The sequence below is a fragment of the Rhineura floridana genome, chromosome 9 (genome assembly GCF_030035675.1).
Source record: "Rhineura floridana isolate rRhiFlo1 chromosome 9, rRhiFlo1.hap2, whole genome shotgun sequence".
Taxonomy (NCBI): Eukaryota; Metazoa; Chordata; class Lepidosauria; order Squamata; family Rhineuridae; genus Rhineura; species Rhineura floridana.
This window is the reverse complement of record NC_084488.1, coordinates 35,988,104-36,011,500: the sequence shown is the minus strand read 5'-3', so window position 1 is coordinate 36,011,500 and position 23,397 is coordinate 35,988,104. Positions and strand designations below refer to the sequence as shown.

General features: G+C 40.0%; 2 protein-coding genes across 9 annotated transcripts in view; both read right to left on the bottom strand.

Annotated features, from left to right (window-relative positions):
- Window positions 1-1,735, bottom strand: part of PDGFRL (platelet derived growth factor receptor like) — a 32,939-nt gene extending 31,204 nt beyond the window's left edge. The window contains exon 1 of one of the 2 annotated variants that reach the window (XM_061584868.1): window positions 1,455-1,735. In XM_061584868.1, coding sequence (XP_061440852.1) covers window positions 1,455-1,509 — 55 coding nt within the window. In that variant the 5' untranslated portion in view covers window positions 1,510-1,735. Of the gene's footprint in view, window positions 1-813; window positions 1,027-1,454 lie in introns of those variants that run through there. The other variant, XM_061584869.1, reaches the window with a different exon arrangement.
- A 9,069-nt stretch (window positions 1,736-10,804) lies between these two features.
- The window catches only part of SLC7A2 (solute carrier family 7 member 2), a 78,456-nt gene continuing 65,863 nt past the window's right edge, over window positions 10,805-23,397 (bottom strand). For all 7 annotated transcript variants that reach the window (XM_061584860.1, XM_061584865.1, XM_061584863.1 and 4 more), the window contains one exon: window positions 10,805-18,025. In XM_061584860.1, the coding sequence (XP_061440844.1) occupies window positions 17,820-18,025 (206 nt within the window). In that variant the 3' untranslated portion in view covers window positions 10,805-17,819. The remainder of the gene's footprint in view (window positions 18,026-23,397) is intronic.

The window sequence follows — 23,397 nt, the reverse complement described above, 5'->3', positions numbered from 1 at the left end:
TTTCTAGTATGGAAATAAAATTATGGGAATTCTGTCTGTCAGACATCTTAATACTTGCATGTGGTCCCTGACTTATACTTTGGGCCTTTCACCTCACCTGCTAAAGAGGATACAAATTTACAAATGGCACAAAACGAATACATGTTTTATGCAGATTTGTGCCCTCTTTTGTGAGGAGGGCAGAAGGCTCAATCTACACACAGTGCACTGGACCTAAAAAATCATGCTGGCACCCCTGCTTAAGAGGCAAGAGAATGTTTCAATGGACTTGCTGCATACACATCCAAAAGTGCAGGTTTTATAAACAGCAACACTTTTCACAGACCACGGCTATAACAGCAAGCATCAACAAGTGCGCAACCCAGTCCTAAATGTGATACTATGTTCTGAAGTAAATCCCACCGAGTTCATTGGGACTTCCTCCCTAACAAATCCATATTTTATGGCAGCTCCCTGTTGCATGTTCACTCAGCAGCAAACCTGGGTTTAACAAAACACACAACTAGTACATAGGTAAATTGGCAAAATGATTCAGATGCTAGGATAGCTAGCAGGGACTAGGGCGGAATGAGAAGGGTGAGGGACATAATTTCTCATGCTTTTCCAATAGCTACTTTGCATATTATACTTTTCTGATATGGAAAGTTCTTCCTTGTAGTAAAACTTTTATCACTTTTGATGATTGCATACACATGTACTTCATCCACCTTGGAAGTTAGTGTAGCATACCAGTTGGAATGACAAACCAAGCCCAAAGGAGATTCCCCTCGGGAACAAATTCACTTAATTACACTATGATTCAACCTGACCTACCTCACAAAGCTGTTGTGAGAGGATAAAATGATTAGGGATGCCCATGTCTACTGCTTTGAGCTCCTTGGAGGAACAAATGAGATATAAAAGCTATTTTTCTCTCACTACCTGAATATACCCTGCTGCCAACCCCTCTCTACTAAATTTTACAATTAATCTGAGAAATAGTGTTTAGTTTTTTAAAAGTGCCCTGTACGTGAGACACACTGAGCTTCATAGTTCTGTGGTAACTCAATGGAAAAACAGATTCCCAGAATTCTTTAATGGGGCGTGACTAGCGACGGCAGCAGCAGCAGCAGCAGCTAACGGCCTCCATTAATCAGAAGCACACTTGCTCGTTGAGGAGGCGCTTTGTCAGGTAGCGGAAAAGAAGGCTTCGTCTGGGAGAAACTGAGAGACAGAAATAATCTGGTGCACCCCACACCCCGCCATCAAATTTCTACGCAACCCTTTGGGGAAGGTGGTGAGGCATGAAATACGTGCAATAAAGAGAAAGAGGGAGGTTTCCGGTGTAAAGTTTTTTTTTTTAAGAGATGCCGCAAGAGCAGCCTGAGCAGAAGGCAGGAGAGCTGGAACAGCAGAAAAGGAAAGGGGCAAACAAAAATCAGAGTAAATTCGGCCGAGACGTTGCTTGAACTCACCATTTTGCAGCGTTTGGTACAGCAGCAGGAGGCTGAGCAAAAGCCACGGCTTCATAACGGGAGGAGAGACACCCCTAATCGTCCGCCGCTGGGAAAAGTTATCTATCGAAAGGGCCTGACACCCCTCCGCCAACTTTGCGGGCGAGAGGACGGCAAAGGGAGCAGCTGAAGGAAGGCTGGCTAAGAGCTTGCCTAGCCTGGCTCAGCGGAATGCGGGTGGAGTTGGCCTTTTCCTTTCCCGCCCTCAGGCCCCCCTCAGTGCTGTCAGTCAGTCCAGCTGGGGCTCATTCATAACGCTCGTGGCACCGGCCCCCTGACGCACAAGCAGGCTTTACGGTTTAGGCGCAGCGCGCCCCAGTTTTGTTGGGGGAGAGGTGTCTTGCTCCAGACAGCCCACGGTTACTGATGAGTCAGTCTCGTTGAGGGATGTGGGGTTTGCACATCCATTCGATCGTGCTATCAAGAAAAGTGTCAAAGGGACCATTCGGAAGAAGAGATGCTTAAAAACAGCTGAGCAAAAAATCGGATGCGTATTGTGAAAAAGCTGGCTTTTCATTTTTGTGGAGAACTTCGCAAAGGAGAAGGCCAAGCTGGTGAAGGCTGCAGTCGTACTCACACTTACCAAGGAGTAAGTTCTATAGGAACGTAGGAAGCTACCTTACTCCGAGTCAGACCCCATTGTGTTAATCTGGTTCAGTATTGCCTACACAGACTGGCAGCGGCTCGCTAGGGTTTCCCAGCCCTACCTGGAGATACCTGGGATTGAACCTGGGGCCTTCTGCATGCAAGGCAGATAATCTATCACTGAATTAGGCCCTTCTATGGAATTCAGTAAAATTTACTTTCTAGTAGATATGCATGTCTCCACTGTAAATTTCCTTTTTGAGGGTGTGGGGACGATAAGTAGAAATGTAAGAGGAACTTTTCACTTTTTCATTTTGATGGTACAATTGTTGAATTCCACTGTGGTGTAAGATGAAAGGCCTCTTCTTTTCTGTCTGAGCAGACTCTCCAGCCCTTAACAAATGCCTAGCAACCTGGAAGTCAACAGGTACATAAGGGAAACCTGGTAGAATGGAGAGAACCAATGGAATACTGTTATCTCTGGATGTAATGTCTATAGGAAGGATAGGCAAGGATGTACTGGAGGTGTTGTTCTGTACATCAAAGAGGGCATTGAGTTCAGCAAGCTAAAAATCCCAAAGGGGCAGACTCCTCCACAGGATCATTGTGGGTGGTGATACTGGGTCTCAAGAGTAATTTAGTACTAGGGAGGGACATGCTATCACTCCCATTCTATCAAAATGCTCAGGGAGAGCTTGAGATGAAGAATGAAATCAAGAAAGCATCCAAGAGAGGAAATGTTGTTGTAATGGGTGACTTCAACTACCCCCACATAGACTGGCTACGTGTATATTCCAATCACAACAAAGCAGTAGAATTTCTAGATACCCTAAATGACTGTGCCCCAGAAGAGTTGATCATGGAACTGACCAGAGGGGTGGTGACCCTGGTCTTGATCTTAGGTGGTGCCCAGGACCTGGTGCAAGATGTGTTGTCGGACTGATTGGGAGCCATGACCATAGTGCTATTAAATTAAACATACATGTAAACGGCCAGTTGCCAAGAAAATCCAACATAGTCACATTTGACTTCAGAAGAGGAAACTTCCCAAAACTGAAGGGATTGGTAAAAAGGAAATTGAAGGGCTAAGTCAAGAGGGTCAAATCACTCCAAAAAGCTTGAGAGTTGTTTAAAAACGCAAGAGGCTCAACCAACATCTACATCAATGTAGAGTTCCGCAACAAATATTCAATAAGCAAGAAACAATACTCATGGTGATGATGCAATGACTTGTGAGTTACAAGAACAGGAAAGAGCTATTCTGAATGTAGAGACAAATACAATAGCATCCTTTACTCACCAACCCAGGCGCAGTACTTCTTCTGGCTTCATTGTTCTGGTATCTGTACTACCTGTAGTTGCAACATCTGAACACATAGCTTCAACTAGTTACAGGGAATCAGATATACCTTCAGGCATAAATGACTTGGTTTCTGAAGCAAGGAAGGTATTATTAAGCTGTCTCCACAAATCAACAAAGATCAAGTAATATTGGAATTGTTTTCTTTTGCTGATGGCCAAGTTTGCTGATGACACTAAATTGTTCAGGGTTGTTAAAACAAAAAGGGATTGCGAAGAGCTCCAAAAAGACCTCTCCAAACTGAGTGAATGGGCAGAAAAATGGCAAATGCAATTCAATATAAACAAGTGTAAAATTATGCATATTGGAGCAAAAAATCTTAATTTCACATATACGCTCATGGGGTCTGAACTGGCGGTGACCGACCAGGAGAGAGACCTCGGGGTTGTAGTGGACAGCACGATGAAAATGTCGACCCAGTGTGCGGCAGCTGTGAAAAAGGCAAATTCCATGCTAGCGATAATTAGGAAAGGTATTGAAAATAAAACAGCCGATATCATAATGCCATTGTATAAATCTATGGTGCGGCCGCATTTGGAATACTGTGTACAGTTCTGGTCGCCTCATCTCAAAAAGGATATTATAGAGTTGGAAAAGGTTCAGAAGAGGGCAACCAGAATGATCAAGGGGATGGAGCGACTCCCTTACGAGGAAAGGTTGCAGCATTTGGGGCTTTTTAGTTTAGAGAAAAGGCGGGTCAGAGGAGACATGATAGAAGTGTATAAAATTATGCATGGCATTGAGAAAGTGGATAGAGAAAAGTTCTTCTCCCTCTCTCATAATACTAGAACTCGTGGACATTCAAAGAAGCTGAATGTTGGAAGATTCAGGACAGACAAAAGGAAGTACCTCTTTACTCAGCGCATAGTTAAACTATGGAATTTGCTCCCACAAGATGCAGTAATGGCCACCAGCTTGGACGGCTTTAAAAGAAGATTAGACAAATTCATGGAGGACAGGGCTATCAATGGCTACTAGCCATGATGGCTGTGCTCTGCCACCCTAGTCAGAGGCAGCATGCTGCTGAAAACCAGTTGCCGGAAGCCTCAGGAGGGGAGAGTGTTCTTGCACTCGGGTCCTGCTTGCGGGCTTCCCCTAGGCACCTGGTTGGCCACTGTGAGAACAGGATGCTGGACTAGATGGGCCACTGGCCTGATCCAGCAGGCTCTTCTTATGTTCTTATGGAGTGTATGTGATAGATCAGGAAAGGTATCACTAGGTCCAAGAGGATGCCAGTGTGGTTAATGAGCAGAGTCAAAGATATTAGCAGCATGAAAGCTTCCTTCAAAAAACTGAAGTATTGTGCAAATGAGGAAAACAAAAAGGAACACAAACTTTTGAACTTATTCATAAGTGATCTAGAGTTAGGAGTGAACAGTGAGGTAGCCAAGTTTGCAGATGATACTAAATTGTTCAAGGTTGTTAAAATGAAAAGGGATCGCAAAGATCTGCAAACTGACCAAATTGAGTTAATGGCTGGTAAAATGGCAAATGCAGTTCAATATAAATGAATGTAAAGTGATGCATGTTGGGGGGGGGAATAGTAATTTCACATACAGTATACTCTAATGAGTCTGAATGGGAAGTGAGTGATTGACCAGGAACAAGACCTTGGGGGCATCATGGATAGCTTGATGAAGATGTCAAGCCAGTGTGTGGCAGCTGTGAAAAAGGCAAACTACAAATCTATAGTGCAACTATATTTGGAATACTGTGTCGCTTCATCTCAAAAAAGATGTTTGTAGAGTTGGAAAAGGTTTAGAAAAGGGCAACCAAAATGATAAAGGGGATGGAGTGACACCCCTATGAGGAAAGGCTGCAGCATTTGGGGCTTTTTACTTTAGAGAAAAGGCTAGAAGATATATGACAGAAGTACATAAAAGTATGCACAAGATGGAGAAAGTGGATAAAGAAAAAATTTTCTCCCTCATAACACTAGAACTAGCTAAGTGTTGGAAGATTCACAACAAACGAAAGTAATTCATGCAGCACATGGTTAAACTATAGAACTCTACCACAGGAGGCAATTATGGCCACCAACTTGGATGGCTTTAAAAGAGAATTAGTCACATTCATGGCATATAAGACTACCAATGGCTACTAGCCATAACTGTGCTCTCCCTCCACCGATGGAGGCCGTATGTTTCTGAATACCAGTTGGTGGAAACTGCAGGGGGGAGAATGGTGTTGCACGCATATCCTGCTTGTGGGCTTTCCATAGGCATCTGGTTGGCTACTGGGAGAACATGATACTGGACTAGATGGGGCATTGGCGTGATCTAGCAGACTGTTCTTATGTCCTAGAAAAAGCTAAAATATATCAGATACAGCCCACATTGAATAACAGGGAGGTTACAGTTAGAAATAGGGAAAACAAGATCATTTTACCCAAGTGCTGCTTAAGTTGGTGTTTTGCGCATCTCGCATGTGCACTTCAAATATAATATATGCCCTTCTTTAAAAAGGCTCACTTCCACTAATCAGTATGCCTTAGCAGGTGAACCTATTCAGAGACAGCATAAGAAGTTCACAACCTTAAAATACCATTACTACTATTTCCATCAGAGGCAGGGAACCTATTTCCTGTTGGGGTCCTCATTAACACAAAATTAGTCTGTGGGTAGGGCGGGACTTGTCAGCAATGGGTGGAACCACACTTTGGGGTGGTGTGGTGGTAGGTTATTCTTGCCAAATTTCTGAACTGATCCTTGTAAAAAACTTTTCCCTCCATTGTGGCTTTTTATCCTCCTTTCCCCCTTCCGGGATCTCATGGATATTGGGAGGGGGAGCACCCTCGCTTGTAATCCCCAGATTCCCCACTTCCTTTTTCTTTTTTTAAAAAAACTAAGTGACTACCATTTCTAGGACCTAAGCAATGAGGCAAAATATTTAGGCACTATCCTCACTTGTTTTGTGAAAAACTAGAGAGATGCAAGGATGACAGATTCATTCACGGAGGAACCATATGATAAAGAACCAGAAATTTCAGAATGTGAGGTAAAAGCTGCTCTTAAAATACTTGGAAGAAACAAATCACCAGGAACAGATGGCATACCAATAGAGTTGCTACAAGCTACTGAGACTGAATCTGTCCAAATTTTGACAAAAATTTGTCAAAAAATATGGAAAACTAAACAATGGTCCACAGACTGGAAGCGTTCAATATATATCCCAATTCCAAAGAAAGAGGATCCCAGGGAATGCAGTAATTATTGAACTATTGCCTTAATGTCCCATGCAAGTAAAGTAATGCTCAAGATTCTACAACAAAGGCTCTTACCATATATGGAGCGAGAATGCCAGACGTCCAAGCTGGATTTAGAAAGGGAAGAGGCACCAGAGATCATATTGCAAACATATGTTGGATAATGGAATGGAGCAAGGAATTTCAGAAGAAAATCACCCTGTGCTTTATAGATTACTGCAAAGCCTTTGACTGTGTAGACCATGAAAAACTATGGAATGCTTTAAAAGAAATGAGGGTGCCACAGCATCTGATTGTCCTGATGAGCACGCTGTACTGTGGACAAGAGGCTACTGTAAGGACAGAATATGGAGAAACCGATTGGTTCCCAATAGAAAAGGGTGTGAGACGGGTGTATTTTATCACCCTGTTTGTTTCATCTGTATGCAGAACATGTCCTATGGAAAGTGGGATTGGACCAAGATGAAGGAGGTGTGAAAATTGGAGGGAGAAATAGCAATAATTTTAAGATATGCAGACGATACCATACTCTTAGCAGAAACCAGTAATGATTTGAAAAGAATGCTGATGAAAGTTAAAGAGGAAAGCACAAATGCAGGACTACAGCTAAACGTCAAAAAGACTAAAGTAATGACAACAGAAGATTTATTTAACTTTAAAGTTGACAATGAGAACATTGAAATTGTCAAGAATTATGAATACCTCGGCACAGTCATTAACCAAAATGGAGACAATAGTCAAGAAATCAGAAGTAGGCTAGGACTGGGGAGGGCAGGTATGAGAGAACTAGAAAAGGTCCTCAAATGCAAAGATGTATCATTGAACAGCAAAGTCAGGATCATTCAGACCGTGGTATTCCTGATCTCTATGTATAGATGTGAAAGTTGAACAGTGAAAAAAGCGGATAAGAGAAAAATCAACTCATTTGAAATGTGGTGTTGGAGGAGAGCTTTGCGCATTCCATGGACTGTGAAAAAGACCAATAATTGGGTGTTAGAACAAATTAAACCAGAACTATCACTAGAAGCTAAAATGATGAAACTGAGGTTATCATAATTTGGACACATAATTAGAAGACTTGATTCACTAGAAAAGACAATAATGCTGGGGGAAACAAGGGAGTAGAAAAAGAGGAAGGCCAAACGAGATGGATTGATTCCATAAAGGAAGCCACAGACCTGAACTTACAAGATCTGAACAGGGTGGTTCATGACAGATGCTCTTGGAGGTCACTGATTCATAGGGTCACCATAAGTCGTAATCGACTTGAAGGCACATAACAACAACAAAGCCTGCTTCCACCTTTGTGTTTTTAGACAATGAATGAAGGGATGGCAATGATTGACATTTGGGAAAGCAAAGCAAATAAATTAGACAAAGTAGGCTAGAGTGAAACGCCCATTATCTAGTCCAGGGGTTGCCAACTTTTTAGACCAGAGGGCACATTTTTAATTTTGAGAGAGTGCTGGGGGCATAACACAAAAGGTGTGGCATAACACAAAATTAGAAAGTGGTCATGGTGAATTTTTCCCCATAATTGTATTTCCATACTAGAAAGAGCTTGACCTGCTGAAATTCTGCCTGCCATACAGCTGTTAAGGTCACAGGAATCCTGTTTTTCCCCCAATGCCAAACCTAAACCAAAGCCTAGGCTGCCAAACAACACAGATATCAATCATAGCTCTTAGTTCACTCTTTGGCTACTAACACTGACAGGGAGGAGCAGCCATTTCACATCACTTCGAAGGGTATCTGTATGTTTTGCCCCATAACTTTCTTTCTAGAAAGGCTGGAGACTTTTTTTTTTAAAGAAAACTCAAATTCTGGGTTACCTGCTGGGGGCACACCTGAAGGCTTTCACAGGCACCATGGCACCCGCAAGTGATGAGTTTGTGATCCCTGATCTGGACTCAGATTGCTGCCTTTTCTGCTGGTCTTCCCTGGTGAAGAAATGATTGCTGTCCTATAGAAAACACAGAGAACAGGTATCCAGGATTTCACTGTAGCTGTGATTGGGGAGTAGTGTGCCAATTAAAAATAAAAGTTAGCAGCATAGGAGTGCATGAACTTTCTAACGTGGGTCTTATTTTATACCAAAAATATGTGTTATTTACTTCTGAGTTTGGGAACATTTTAAAAATTACTGTTAATGACAGTGCAGATCATTTCATATTGCAGAGGGCAGGACTGTGGTTGAGAAAGTGGATTACTCTAGCCCTGAAAAGTAGCCCAGTATTTATACCCATTTTGCTGAAGGGAGAGGGAAGGTAATTTATGAAAATCCTGAAATGTAGTCCACTGTTGTTAACGTTAGCTATTTTGTTTTAAGGAAATGCAGTGGAGAATGGACTGTTGATTGTATTGTAGCACCAGTGAAGTTCATTAAGGATCAGAAGAGGTGAAGAGACAGTGTTTCAGCAATGAGTGCAAAAACTTATGAATGCCAGGTCCTCCCATAGATAGACAGCAGGTCTACCCATTGAGAACCAAGGGAGGGATAGACCTGAAATGCAACTTAGGAGCCAGGTCTATCCAGCCTCACAATTGCTCACTCACAAGATCTACCAAAAATGGTAGACCTATTCAAATTATGTATTATTTATTCAAATTAGTTCCTTCCCCAACTCACCCCACAAAATCCTGTGATCACTCATGTGAGCTCCCCTCACCCACATATTAGGTTGAGGTCACAGGTTGCCTACCCCTGCTCTAGACTGAAGTGTCAATGGCCATAAACAAATGTTGCCTGGATGAGAGTAGGCTAACAGATGTCTCAGAAAACACAGATGGTAGATTGGGTTTGGAAGTATAAGACATCACCAAACTTGGTTATCTTCAATATACAAGTTCAAATCCTTACTCCATGACAGGTGAACTGTACTGCACAGTATCCATTGCAGCTGTAGTGTAAACAAACAGCAGCAAACTAGTTATACAGGATGAGGTCATTAGTACATACAGATACATCCAAATAGTGGAATGAGAATATTCTCATCTCCATCTCTCATTACCGAGGTCCAAGTTACATTAGTGGCATAGTTGGTGCAAAAATACAAACGGGTACTAAACCATCTAGTTGATTGCATGGGTTGGCACCCATTTTTCTATCTTCTCAGTAGGAATTACAGTGCTAATGTAGTTTCTGAAATGGATCTTTTTATTTGAAATGTCTTCTGAAGGGATATTACAGGATTATTAACACATTATGAAACAAAAATATAAATACAACCCTTTTAGTGAAATAAGGTGATGGTGTATACATGGCTTTCAAGATATTTTTGAATATAATCTTCTAATAGATTTTTAAACTATTTTATCATGGTTGTCCCCATCATTTTGGAACATGCAAAACAAAAACTGAACAACAAGTATACCTTTAAACTTTATTTTAAAAAATATAGAACAAATGCACAATTACAGTGCTAAGTAGCATTTCTTTTTACAGTGGACAGTGGCAGAATAAATTTCTGCTGACATCAACATTCAGCAAACTACTGACATCAAATCTCAAAGCACCAAGAAGTATTTTATTCCATCACATATTCTAAACACATTTTTACATTAATAACAAAATCTAGCAGAGTATTGCACATCATCTTGACTGAAGCTAAAATTAACTATCCCCATTTATGTGCACAGGCAGCAGCAAACACAATACATAGTAATAATGACTACAATATACAAATATATACAAAGCACGCTTTTATAGCATGTTGAACACTCAAAAGGCATTTTTATGTGTAGTGACCTTCTGTGGTAGCTCTTCAGTCCTGAGCAAGTTTCCCAGTGAATTGAGTTCCTTGGAAATTTGCCAGAGCCAGAGATAAAAAGGGAGTTTTAGAAATAAATGGATCTACTGCCCAAACTTTGGCATTATTTATCAGAAATTAAGTCCCACTCTATTTAGTGGACCTTACTTCCTAGTAAATGTATTCAACAGTGCAACCTTTGTCATATAGCAAAAACATATGAAGTTCTTAACTGAAAAGATTATGTATGTGTGATTGTTTTCCAGAATGAAATAAAAATTAATATGGAAAGAAAATAGGTTTTTTATCATAACAAATGTTTGGGTCTACCAAAAGTATAGGGGGACTTCACAAATGGCCACTGAATTTAGGGACAAGCCACAAAGACCATCAGCAAAACGGAAAATTAGAAAAGTGAAAGGGTTGGGAAGGGTTGTGCAAATATAGCTGTGAAATTTAGCTGTACTTTTGTTTCAAATCAATATTTTCTCCATGCAACTGCAAAAATGCAGTTTGCAATGAGAAAACTGAGCTCAGATGAAAGTATGAACTAATTCACAGACATGGAACCAAAAAGTTATATTCAATAAGCTTATTTAGGTATATAGTTTTACAGTACATTTAAAAACATCTCTTGAATTTCAGAAGTATTTGGATAGTAAAGGGCAACATTTGTACAATTAAAGTGAGCAATAAGAGAAACTATTAATTAAAACCTTTTGGTATATGGGGAGGAATGGGGAAAGCAACCCTTTGTTTCTCTAATCTTTAGACATAGGTTAATAATAAGGCTTCATTGTTTGGGGAAAATAACAAAATTGCATTTGGCTACATTGTTTTGTTCCACTATTTCCCCACCAAAATCACAGAGCTCAGTGGATGGTCTTTGTTAAGTCATTCTCCCTCAGTCTCTAGCCTATCTCACAGGGATGTTTTAAGGCTAAACAACATACACCATTGGTCTGAAGTCTGGAGGAAATGCAGAATAGAAAACATCACTAATCTGAGTAAGTCAAGAGATAGTATTAAAACAATTGTAGACAGTAAACCAATAACCCCAGTCTAGACCTTCATATGTGCTCAGATGCATATGGATCTCTTCAGTCCACTGACTGCCCCATCATTCCCATGAAAAAAGCAGGTTGGAAGAAACAGGAGTGAGTGATTGACTTCCTGTATGTCTCCAGCTGGAAAAATACGACATATAGGCAGTATGCCATTAGAATACTTTAATAAGTTTAGAGCTTTAAATACACTATGTGAACTTAAGTTCTGGTCTTTTGCATTGGCTTATAAGGCTCAACGTATCCTTAGACCACCTCCATGAAACTTCAAGCAATGGGCCTGCAGATCTGTCTGTGTGAAGGTATATGGATGTAAAGCAATTTTCTCCATTGGAATGAATGGGAGTCACTGCATACTCAGAAATTGAACACACTGAAATCCACACTGAAACTCTGAATCCATAAAACAATTGCTCTGGGTTTGACATAATAAATGTCTAAGTCTTAGGTTTAAATATTCTATTTGCCCAGAAAAAACACAAATATTTACATGCTACATGACATACACAAGATGGCATACAGCAGGGGTGGGGAAATTCTTTTCAACCCAAGGGCTTCATTCCCTTCTGGGCAACAGTCCAGAAGCTACATGCCAGTGGTGGACATGGTCAGAGGCACAAGAGAGCAGAGCAACAAATACAAAGTTTAGCTTTGTAAAGTAGACCAGTTTTTACACATACCCCTTCCCATTCTCCATCCCGGCAAGCAAGAAGCATTATCAAAGTTCAGACACATTCCAGCCAAGGCAAAAACCCTCAATGAGAGTGCAAAGCAGTGCTGGTAAGGGTATGGCCTGGATAAATGGGAATGGTTGAGGAGAGTTCCAAGGGCCACATTCAGACCTATTCAGGGTACAGAGTTAAGCGATGATCCAATGCTTCTGCAGTTACTGAAAACTAATATAATTCTTGTTTATTACAACACTTTCTATGTTATTCTTATTTCTGCCAGATTTTTCAGTGAAGAAAAATATTAGAACACATACATGTAAGGTTGGATACAAAGATTCCCTTTTGCCAACAGAAGTCGTCCTTTCACTCATGAAAGGGAACCTTTGGATGCAGCCCATAGTATACATATTTTGAACCCTCTTTTTGAAAGTTTAAGTTTCTGTTCTGTCTCATGTAATGTTTGGATAAGTAACCTGAACCTCCAACATTTTAATTAAAATTAAATAAAATAGACAAAAACTGACAATGTAGTAAATCTTAAGACAAGTATGAAAACTATGAATTTTCTCTTCTGGAAGAGTTTCTCTTTGTTTTTAGTATTTATTTATTTATTTATTTATTTTCATTTCTAAACCACCCATAGCTAATAGCTCTCTGGGCGGTGTACAAAACAAGATTAAAATACAATATTAGAATAAAATCAGTAACAAAGAGCAGCAAAATTAAAACTAAAACATTAAACATAAAAACATGAACATTAAAATGCCTGGGAGTATAGCCAGGTCTTAACCTGGCGCCTAAAAGAAAGAACTGTAGGCGCCAGGCGTATCTCCTCCGGTAAGCTGTTCCACAGTTCGGGGGCCACCACAGAAAAGGCCCTAGATCTAGTAACAATGCTCCGGGCATCCTGGTGAGTTGGTACCCGGAGGAGGGCCTTAGATACTGAACAAAGTGAATGGGTAGGTTCATAGCGGGAGAGGCGTTCCACAAGGTATTGCGGTCCCACACCGTGTAAGGCTTTATAGGTCAAAACCAGCACCTTGAATCTGGCTCGGAAACAAATAGGTAGCCAGTGCAAGCGAGCCAGGACAGGTGTTATATGCGCGGACCGATTGGTCCTCGTCAACAACCTGGCTGCCGCGTTTTGCACTAGCTGAAGTTTCCGAACAGTCTTCAAGGGCAGCCCAATGTAGAGCGCATTACAGTAATCCAGTCTAGAAGTTACCAGAGCGTGAACAACTGAGGCGAGATCATCACTGTCCAGATAGGGGCATAGTTGGGCTACTAAGCGAAGATGGTAGAATGCATTCCGTGCCACCGAGGCCACTTGAGCCTCAAGCGACAAGGAAGGGTCAAAAAGGACCCCCAAACTACGAACCTGTTCCTTCAAGGGGAGTGTAACCCCATCTAGAACAGGAGAAACATCCACCATCTGGGCAGGGAAAGAGCTCACCAACAGTGTCTCAATCTTGTCTGGATTGAGTTTCAGTTTATTAGCTCTCATCCAGTCCATTATCGTGGTCAGGCAACAGTTCAGCACATCAACAGCCTCACCTGAAGAAGGTGAAAAGGAGAAGTAGAGCTGCGTGTCATCAGCGTACTGATGGCAACGCACTCCAAAACTCCTGATGACCGCACCCAGAGGCTGCATGTAGATGTTAAAGAGGATAGGGGACAAAAACGAACCCTGAGGGACTCCACAATGGAGAGTCCAGGGTGTCGAGCAATGTTCCCCAAGCACTACCTTCTGGCGACGATCCGCTAAGTAGGAGCGGAGCCACTGCCAAGTAGTGCCCCCAACTCCCAACTCCGCGAGCCTCCCCAGAAGGATACCATGGTCGATGGTATCAAACGCCGCTGAGATATCAAGGAGAGTCAACAGAGTCACACTCCCCCTGTCCCTCTCCCGACAAAGGTCATCATACAGGGCGACCAAGGCTGTTTCAGTGCCAAAACCGGACCTAAAACCGGATTGAAACGGATCCAGATAATCGGTTTCATCCAAGAGCGCCTGGAGCTGGCCAGCGACCACCCGCACAGTAATAATGCACAGTAATAATGTATTTCAAGTTATAATGAAGAACTACTGTTGATTTAAAAAATGATACTTGCTAGTGTACCTTTCACCCCCTACCCCAAAACAACTTCTGCCCAAATTCACAGTAAGCTGGGGGGCGGGGAAGGGAGGAACACTAATCTATACTGTCATAAACAGTGTTCTTGCCTAAGTTATACAGAGCTACAATTGGAAGCATTTTTGTTTCTTCACACCTGCTTCCCATAGATCAGATTGTCTACTTTTCAGTCAAATTTCCTCTGAAAGTGTCCTTCAAATAGTTGGGTACTTCTCTAAATTATTTACAGTAATCAAAGGATAAGGGTTGCTTCTGATGTTAATTTGCACATGCAGAGTTCCAGGCTGTACACGGAATATCTAAGATGTGCATTCCCCATTCACTCAATGTTGGGAATAGTTGTGCACACATTGCTCCCCCAGTTCCAAAAACATCGGGGTGCTGGCACTGTTGTGGATGTGAAGAACAATCTAGCTAGTACCTTCAATATGTGTATTGTATTTCACCAGAAAAACGAATAGTCTGAATCAATTTCCAAACATTTGCCAAAGCCACCACTGTCTTCAAAATTTAATATAAAAACAAGACTGAAGTAAGTTATCTAATGACAGCTTCCTTCTAGTTTTCAAGAGGGTTGCCAATAGTGCAAATTCCTAGCCTCATTTGGAGAATCCTAAATTAGAGGAGCTCACAATCCAAATAATTAGCATTTAATTCAAAATGTATGACTGTATCACCTGCATAGCAAAAGTGGATAGGTTCTGACTTTTTCTGTTTGTACAGAATGCTGATTAAGAACTTTGAAGGACAACCATAAGGTGACCTCTTTCAATAACACATATCTTTGAAGAGATTATACCATCATATATATCTTTTTGTTTTGCATTGCAAATAGCAAATAGATCAATCAATCAGAGCAATATACTGCAAACTCCTGCAATACTATTTACATTCAATAATGGCAGCAATCAAAACCCTTGTTTTTGTTTAACAACATTTCTCACATTAGCATCATATTTCATAAATTTTCATTAGAGTGTTCCTTTTCAGTCATTTAAATATGTTTTAAAGTCAAAGAACAAGGCTGCCATATCTACTGTTCTTAGCAAACTCAGAATTGTTAGGCTGGCTTCAGAAGTTATACATGAGGGATGCAGAGAAGAGGAGAGTAATGCAACTGATTTGCTACATTTCCTCTTTTTATACTGCTGCTTTAAGAGCCAAACCAGGAACCTACCTATGGTGAGATCTATAAACCTGTATCTGCATCTGGAGCTCCCACCTCTTATTGTAAGGAATGGTGACAAGTTCCTGTGCTCTCTCTCTCTCTCTCTCTCTCTCTCTCTCTCTCTCTCTCTCCCCCCTCCCCCCCCCTCTCTCACACACACACACACAAAGCATAAGTCATTCCCCCCTTATCTAGTGAGCAAAGCAGGCCTTAGTTCCCTTATTAAACTTAAGTACATCTTAAGTACAACTGGATGGTGGTCTTTATTTGTGAATAATCATCTCACTAGTATTTTAATGCTTGTTTAGGGTAAAAACTGAAGACTGAAAAAACTCTACATCTTGTATACAATGCTAAGGCACTTTTTTGTTTGTTCCCCTGCCCTTCATAGAATCCTGAAAGTTTCAGCTTTTTAAAACATGGGTTTCTAACCCAACAGTTGCAATGAAAAGTTTGAAAGATTGTTGCAACATGGTCCCAGTATTCATTAACCAAAAGGCATCTCACAAATTCTAAGTTTATCATTCCCCTGGCTCCTAGAGAAGAGACAGCCACAGCTACACAGTCTCTCTCTCTCTGTTTTGAGAAAAGAAGGAAGTTAATGCTGCTGGTCAGCTTCGCTTCATTTTTGTCTTTGGTTTGCTCACACATACTCAAAACAAGGCTAATGTGTGAAAATATACACTATCTCATCACAAATGGTATGCTAGAAATGGAGCCATAGTGCCAAGTTATGATTGTACACGTGTGATAAACATGCAACCCAAGGGTGATCCTTTGGTGGCTACACTTGCCTCAAGGTTTATATACAAGATGTTACTTCAAAACTAAAAAGACCCATCACCCATTAAATATAACTTTGTATTTTCAAATTTTACTTAAATTAGATGTTTTCAGATTTTTTTTCTTCCATACACCTGTCTCTTTTAAACAAGATGGAAACATTCCTTGAAAAAAATAAAACCTCTGTTCATGATTTAGTATTTCCAACAAGGGGAGGAAAGACCCAGTGGCTGCATTTGAACATCATAATAAACCATATTATATTTATCCAGCACAGCCTTGAGGAGGAGACTAGAAACATTCACTTTCATTTTTTTTGTTAACTGCAGTTTAGTGTTGCATCTGAACCCTAAACTGTGTGTAATATTTACTATGGCTTGTTACAACAGGCCAATTTCATAGTTCATTGTTTGAATTTAGCTTATTTCAAAGAAACCATGATTAAAATTAACCAGTTTACTGATTTTTGGATGAAACAAAAAGCTGCACCCAATCAAAAGTGGAAGTGCAAGGTTCCAAAATCCTCACAGTGACTCTAGAGGAGGAGGAGATGAGAGGAGAAGAGCATGCAAGCCTGAGGTTCACTGCAGCTTGTTCCTATCATCATGGTTTACTGTGATATCTGAACACAGCCAATTTGTCCCTGTTACTTTCTGTAACCAAGGAATATGAAACTAATAAACATATTTGGTTTGCTAGTGGCTAGTTCACCTAGCAATATATGTGAGCACTTTGGGTGGGTTCATGGTTCTTCTGTCAGGGACCTATGGCAGCTACTGAAAACACTTTCAATAAGGGCCCCAGTACCTAAGAAATTCCAGACACGTGCTATTTGCCATTGTTTAAGTTTTTTACAAGTTAGTAATCACAACTTGACTTTTGATTTCCACTATCAGGAAAGGAGAATTTGGAATAAGACTGATAAAGATAATTTTAAAAAATCTGTATGAAGCATATCAATATGTTAGTAATTACAAACACTAATTATTAATAGTTTTCAGAAGGATGTTCCTGGTATATCTTCATCTAAAATAGCAGCAAAACATGTACCATTTTTTAGAAAGATGGACTAAACAGAATGGCAAAGATATGCTAAATTTCTGCTTTGTGTATTTCCTACATAACCATCTGGTTAATTTCCCCCCCCCCAAGGATTTAAATTCTTATGAATTTACAGAGGCTGAAAAGTTTAGTTACTTAGCCATTTAACACTGCTACCATGTTTTAAAACACAAAAACAAGAAAATGTATCCCCAATAACACAAACCAATATTGTTCAACTCCCTTCCTAAGGAACTAATTATGTAATATCCTGCCGGTTGTAGGATGTTGCACTAATGAACTTCCCAACATTTTTAGCATGACAGTTAAGATTAGTCAACTGAAAAGTTTATTCCCTTCCACTTTCTTGGTGGTTTTACTTCAGGTAACCACCATTGGAAGAAAATCTCTACTGGATGAAATATCTAGAAGCCAATCTAGATCCTCATTCAAGTAGGTTACTGCTAATCCTTTGAGAGCAAGCATTTTGACTCCCCCCCCCGCAACTACATTCCATTACAGTTCACTGCTTAAAAGACATACACAACATGGTAGCTGGCAACCATTAACATTCACTTGTCCTTTCATGTGTAAAAAGCTGAGCACTTTCACTTGTGTTTTCATTCTCATTTGCATCTCTCACAATATTCTTTCCTGGGGTTTCATTTTTTTCTGAGCAGCTGTCTTCATCTTCTTCCTCTTCCTCCTCTTCCTCCCTGGGATGGCCTTCCACGCTATGTCGGATGCCATAAGCAAAGTAAATAAAGAAACCTTTCAAAAGAAAAAAAAGATGTTTAGCCAGTTTTGTCATATATTCTATATTTCTATAGCTCTACCCATGATCATCAAAAGTAGTTTACCTGTCCAGATGTTATCATCACTTGTGGTCATAGTTTTTTTTTTCATCCACACTGAGCTTCCATCCCAGTATTATTTTAAAAATTATATGCAGCCTTTCCACCAAGAAGCACAGGGCAGCATACATTGTCCTTCCTCCATTTTCTCATCACAACCATCCTGTGAAATAGGCTAAGCTAAGAGAAAGTGTCTAGCCCAAGATGATCTAATTAGCTCTATGGCAGAGTAGGGATTTGAACCTGGGTCTCTCCAATCCCAGCACTGTAGGCTGAGACTGAGGAACAGAGCTTGAAGACTTCTTCTAAGCTTCCATCTTCCCTCTTAACGAGGGCTTGCTTGGAGGACTGGAACATGGAGGCAGCCAAGAACTCATTAAGTTCCAGTCTATTAGGATGGAGAAAGGAAAAATTGAAATCACTGATTTCCATTCTCAACTATAACACAAGTCAGTTTTTGCTCTAGGGGCCATTCTGTATATTACAAGCAGTAACAAAATAGACATTCAAATATGCCTGCATTTCCACTTCCCACCACTTTTTCCCACATGAAAATGTGTGTGCCTTTAGCTGGTTGGGCTCCTTGCCACTCAAAAACAATTTAAAATCATTTATTTAGACAATTTTAATCCACTTTTCAAGCAGATTCAAGCAAGATACAAAGAATATTTATACAGCATCAGATTAAACCTTCAACATAATCACATTACAAACCAAAGACTCAGCATTACAATTACTAATAACAATTAAAAGCCTGTCTAAAAGAAAGAGTTTAAGTGCCTGGTTGAAGGTCTTTGACCTGCTGAACTGATCCTAGACTTTAGAGGCCATTACCATAAAAAGCCTCATTCAACAGACCATAAAGGGCTTTAAAGAGGTAAGTACCAGGACCTCAAATGTGGTCTGGAAACAGCATCCTACAGACCTCATACGAGATAGATGCTCAAAGTTGGGGTGCTGCATTCTGAACCGGTTACAAAGTTTCCAAGTAGCCGTCAAAAGACAGCTCCTCATTAAGCAAATTAAAACTGGGAGATGTCAGGACCCCTCCCGTGGTCACCACCCTGTCATGGTCCCACCTCAGGGTCCTGGTCTCTTAATGGTTCTCTCACCGGCTCTAGCACAGATCTCTCAAGATCCCACTGCTAGGCAGCACCACCAGACACTCCTTGTAAATAATATTGCCTTGAGACTGTGCCTTAGTCTCCTCCTGACTCATTGCTACATTGTGTCTGGGTGCACTTACAGGCCACAACCCCCTTGTATCTTTGTGCCTATAAAGATTACAGCCCTGGGTTATTTTGGATACCTGATGATGTTACACTATCCCTTCACCGCTGCCACCATTGATACTGTTTCCCAACCTTGGTATATGCCCTGCCCACTCTTCTGGTCTGTGAAACCCAGCCAAGGATCAGGCGTTTTGGTAAACCAAGAACTATTTATTTATTTACACAGGGAATAACAAGATTACTTAAGGGTTCAGTCAACAAGCGTGGGGTTTCATAAGATGTGTTACTCTTTATATTTCTTAGTCATAAATAACCTGCCTTACTACCCACCTAAATCCAATCCACCCAACAACCCACTCCAAAACCCCTCCCAGCCGCACTCCAACCAGCCAACCCCTAACAACTGTCATCCTCTCATTTATACCTTCAGACACTCAGATGCTCAGCCAATCATCATACAACATTCTTCAACATTCCAACCCATGTACTCCCCCCTCTCACTCAGTCTATTTACCACATATACTCTAATAAACCCGCACTTACCATATTTACAGTATTATATGTACAGGGGCATCACAATCCCCCCCTTTAATAAAAGCATAGTATTATTCCTGTGTCCAGGAAGAATACAACACATTATACTACAGTTCATGTCACTCAGGGGTAGAGTGTCCATACAGTCTCACTTCCTGGTCAGGTGACTGCAGTCTCTGGAACATGTCTGGAGAGTCTGTCCGCCAGCACATTGTCCTTTCCTTTGATATAGACAAAGTCCACTTGATACTCTTGCAGCGCCCACGACCATCTCTGAAGCATGGTGTTGCTGTTCTTCATGGTGTCCAGCTACATTAGCGCACAATGATCTGTGATCATGGTGAATCTTCTTCTCCACACGTAGGGACACAGCTTGCTCAGGCCCCACACAACAGCCAAACACTCCTTCTGCACTGAGTAGCTTCTCTGTCTCTTGCTGCCAGCTTACGGCTCAGGTAGGCAGAGTCAGAGTCAGTTTATTGCGGTCATTAACCAAATAAGTATCCATATATACACATTTTATCTCTTACAAAGGTTAAAATATTAGAACTTTATATGCAACAAAATATTAAAATTGATATATCAATTCAGAAAATATTAAAAACATCACAGTGATAACCAGAATAATTAAAATTTCATTTGAGAACAGATGTAGTCTATAGGTCATTTCTAGACATTTTCTAGACAGCTTCTCTAACTACATCTCAAAAGTCAGTTTTGCCGTGGATTTATGACAGGAAATTATTCTGATTTAAGCCCTTGTGGCTACGATGTTACCATCATTTTATTAAGGCTTTCCTGCATTTGATGGCTATGACACAGTATTTAGCTACTCTCTCTGTTAAATCATTAAAACGTTCTGCTAGTAAATATTCGGTATAAAAATCATCAGTTCTCCCCAGAAGGGAATTTATGATAGGCGCGATAAGTTGGGATCTAGCTTCAGAATAAAAGGAACAGTATAATAGAACATGAGTGACAGTTTCAATTTCTCCATTTCCACAAGGGCATTTTCTATCATTATAAGGTACTTTCTTGTATCTACCCTCTAACAGCGCTGATGGCAAGATATTAAATCTTGCCAGAGTAAATGCCCTTCTCCATTTTGGTATGGTAAGATTGGATAAGTATGACATAAGTATCAAAGGTTTTGAATTATACCTATGTTTTCGCACTAACATCAAATGTTGCTGATAATCTATATCTTTGATTCTCTGCAGAATATTTATTTTAGCTTTTACATATCCCATGTCCAAAATTAATGGTATGGAAAAGCCTAACGATGTTATTTTATTTATCAGCATTTGTTTCCAGGTGGATTGACAGCTATCCTTTAATATATGAGATACCAACATCTCGGGGTTAAACAGTAATTTTAACCACCATATAATTCTATGAGCCCAATTAATGGATTCAATTGTTTGTAATCCTGCTTCCAATCTTAAAATAAAATTCGGTATGCAGGAAGGAACAGCCAATATAGATCTAAGGAAGCTGTTTTGTATCGTCTCCAGGGTTGTAAAATTCTGACTTGTAGTGACTTGCGTGCCATAGATCAATTGTGGTATTATTTTTGTCTTAAAGACTGTTATAATTGATGGTATTATTTGTCCTCCTTTATTATAAAAGAAGGATAGCAGAGCTTTAAGAGTTCTTCTTGCATTCATAGCTGTCATCTTCCTATGCATATGCCATGAGTTTGAAGCCTGAAAAGTTATTCCCAGGTATTTAAAGGTAGTAACTTGATCTATTAAATGCCCATTTATCTGCCAGTGGTGCTTTGATCTATTTTGTTTCTTTTTAAAGATCGTAACTTTTGATTTTCCATAATTTACTTCAAGTTGTTCATTTTTGCAGAATGTCGCCAGCTTCGACAATAGTCGTTTTAAGCCAATAGGTGTTCTCGAGATCAAAATTATATCATCTGCATATAGAAGTAAGTCTCTTTGTATTTCAGCCAACCTTGGGGGATGGGAGATGACAGGTGCTAAAGTGTCTACTATCTCATTTATGTAGATATTAAAGAGAAGTGGAGCCAAGATACAACCTTGTTTGACCCCTTTGAATGTGGGTATTGGCTTTGTAAGATGTCCTTTATTATTACATTTCACTTGAAGATAAGTGTTCTCATACATCCCTTTAATTAATAGGAGCAATCGAGGATCTATATTAGTTTTGCCCAGCTTTTCCCACAATCTAGTTCTAGATATTGAGTCAAAAGCTGACTTTAGGTCAATAAAAGCGGTATATAGCATATTTCCCTTTTTAGTTGAATATTTATCTACCGAATGTTGGAGGATAAGAGATTGATCAATAGTGGAGCGTCCGGTCCTAAAACCCGCTTGTTCCTGCGCTAGAATATGTTCAGTGTCAATCCATAGTTTTAATTTATTATGTAAATGGGCCACATAGAGTTTACTAATTATGTTTAGTAGACTAATAGGCCTGAAATTGGCCGGATCAGATATTGATCCTTTTTTATATATTGGGATAATTATAGCGCCACCCCAGTCTCTAGGTATTTGCATAGTACGGTCAATATATGTAAATAAGACCGCCAAAATTGGAGCCCACCATTCTGCATTTGATTAAAGATTTCCGCAGGTATGTTATCTGGACCTGGGGTTTTATTTGGTTTCAGATGTATTATTAGATCCAGAATTTCTTTCCTAGAGACGGGGTCCCATTCCGGTGGCACCAACTTAGTTCTTTTGATGTTAGCTTGTTCAGGCATATTGTTCCTATATATGTTGGAAAAATGGTCTTCCCAAGCTTGCGCCGGGATATAAGAGTTCATATTGGTATAAGTCTTTGGCCAGTTTGTCCTTATTAAGCTCCAAAACAAGGATGAATTTTTAAATTTTGAAGCATTTATAATATGTTGCCAGAGTAAAGTGCATTCTGTTTTCCTTTTTTTATTTAATAATTGTTTATATTGTTTTCTTCTTTCGCAATAGATCTGCAATAATTCAGGGGATCTATCCTGATTGTATTCTTTGAATTTGGCTATTAAATATTTATTTTTATCTACGCATTCCTGGTCAAACCAGGATTTAGAGTGTTTCAACCTATTATTATATTTAGTCTTTGTATCTGAAACAAAGGTCATTTGGAGAATATTTATCAATTTATAGAAGTACTGATATGGATTAGTCTGTTGAGTATTTAACAATATAGATTCCTTTAATGCAAGGCAATCATGAGTATTTAACCTTGCTATAAACTCTTTTTCCAATTTAGGTATCCATTGTATCCTGTTTGGGCGAATCTCGTAAACAGTACTCGGAAAAGATTGTGGTTCAATAAAAATTTGACTTTCATCACCTGAAAGTTCTATATTTATAGGTAAGTGATCACTTTCAGGTCGCTCCATTATCCTAAATTTCTCAACAGTTTGGTACAACTCCTGTGACACTATTCCCAGATCTATTGTAGACGTTCCTCTACTGGATAGGAACGTATATTCCCCTTCTAGATCTCCCTTTGTGCGACCATTTAAAAGAATTAAATTTAAATTAATTAT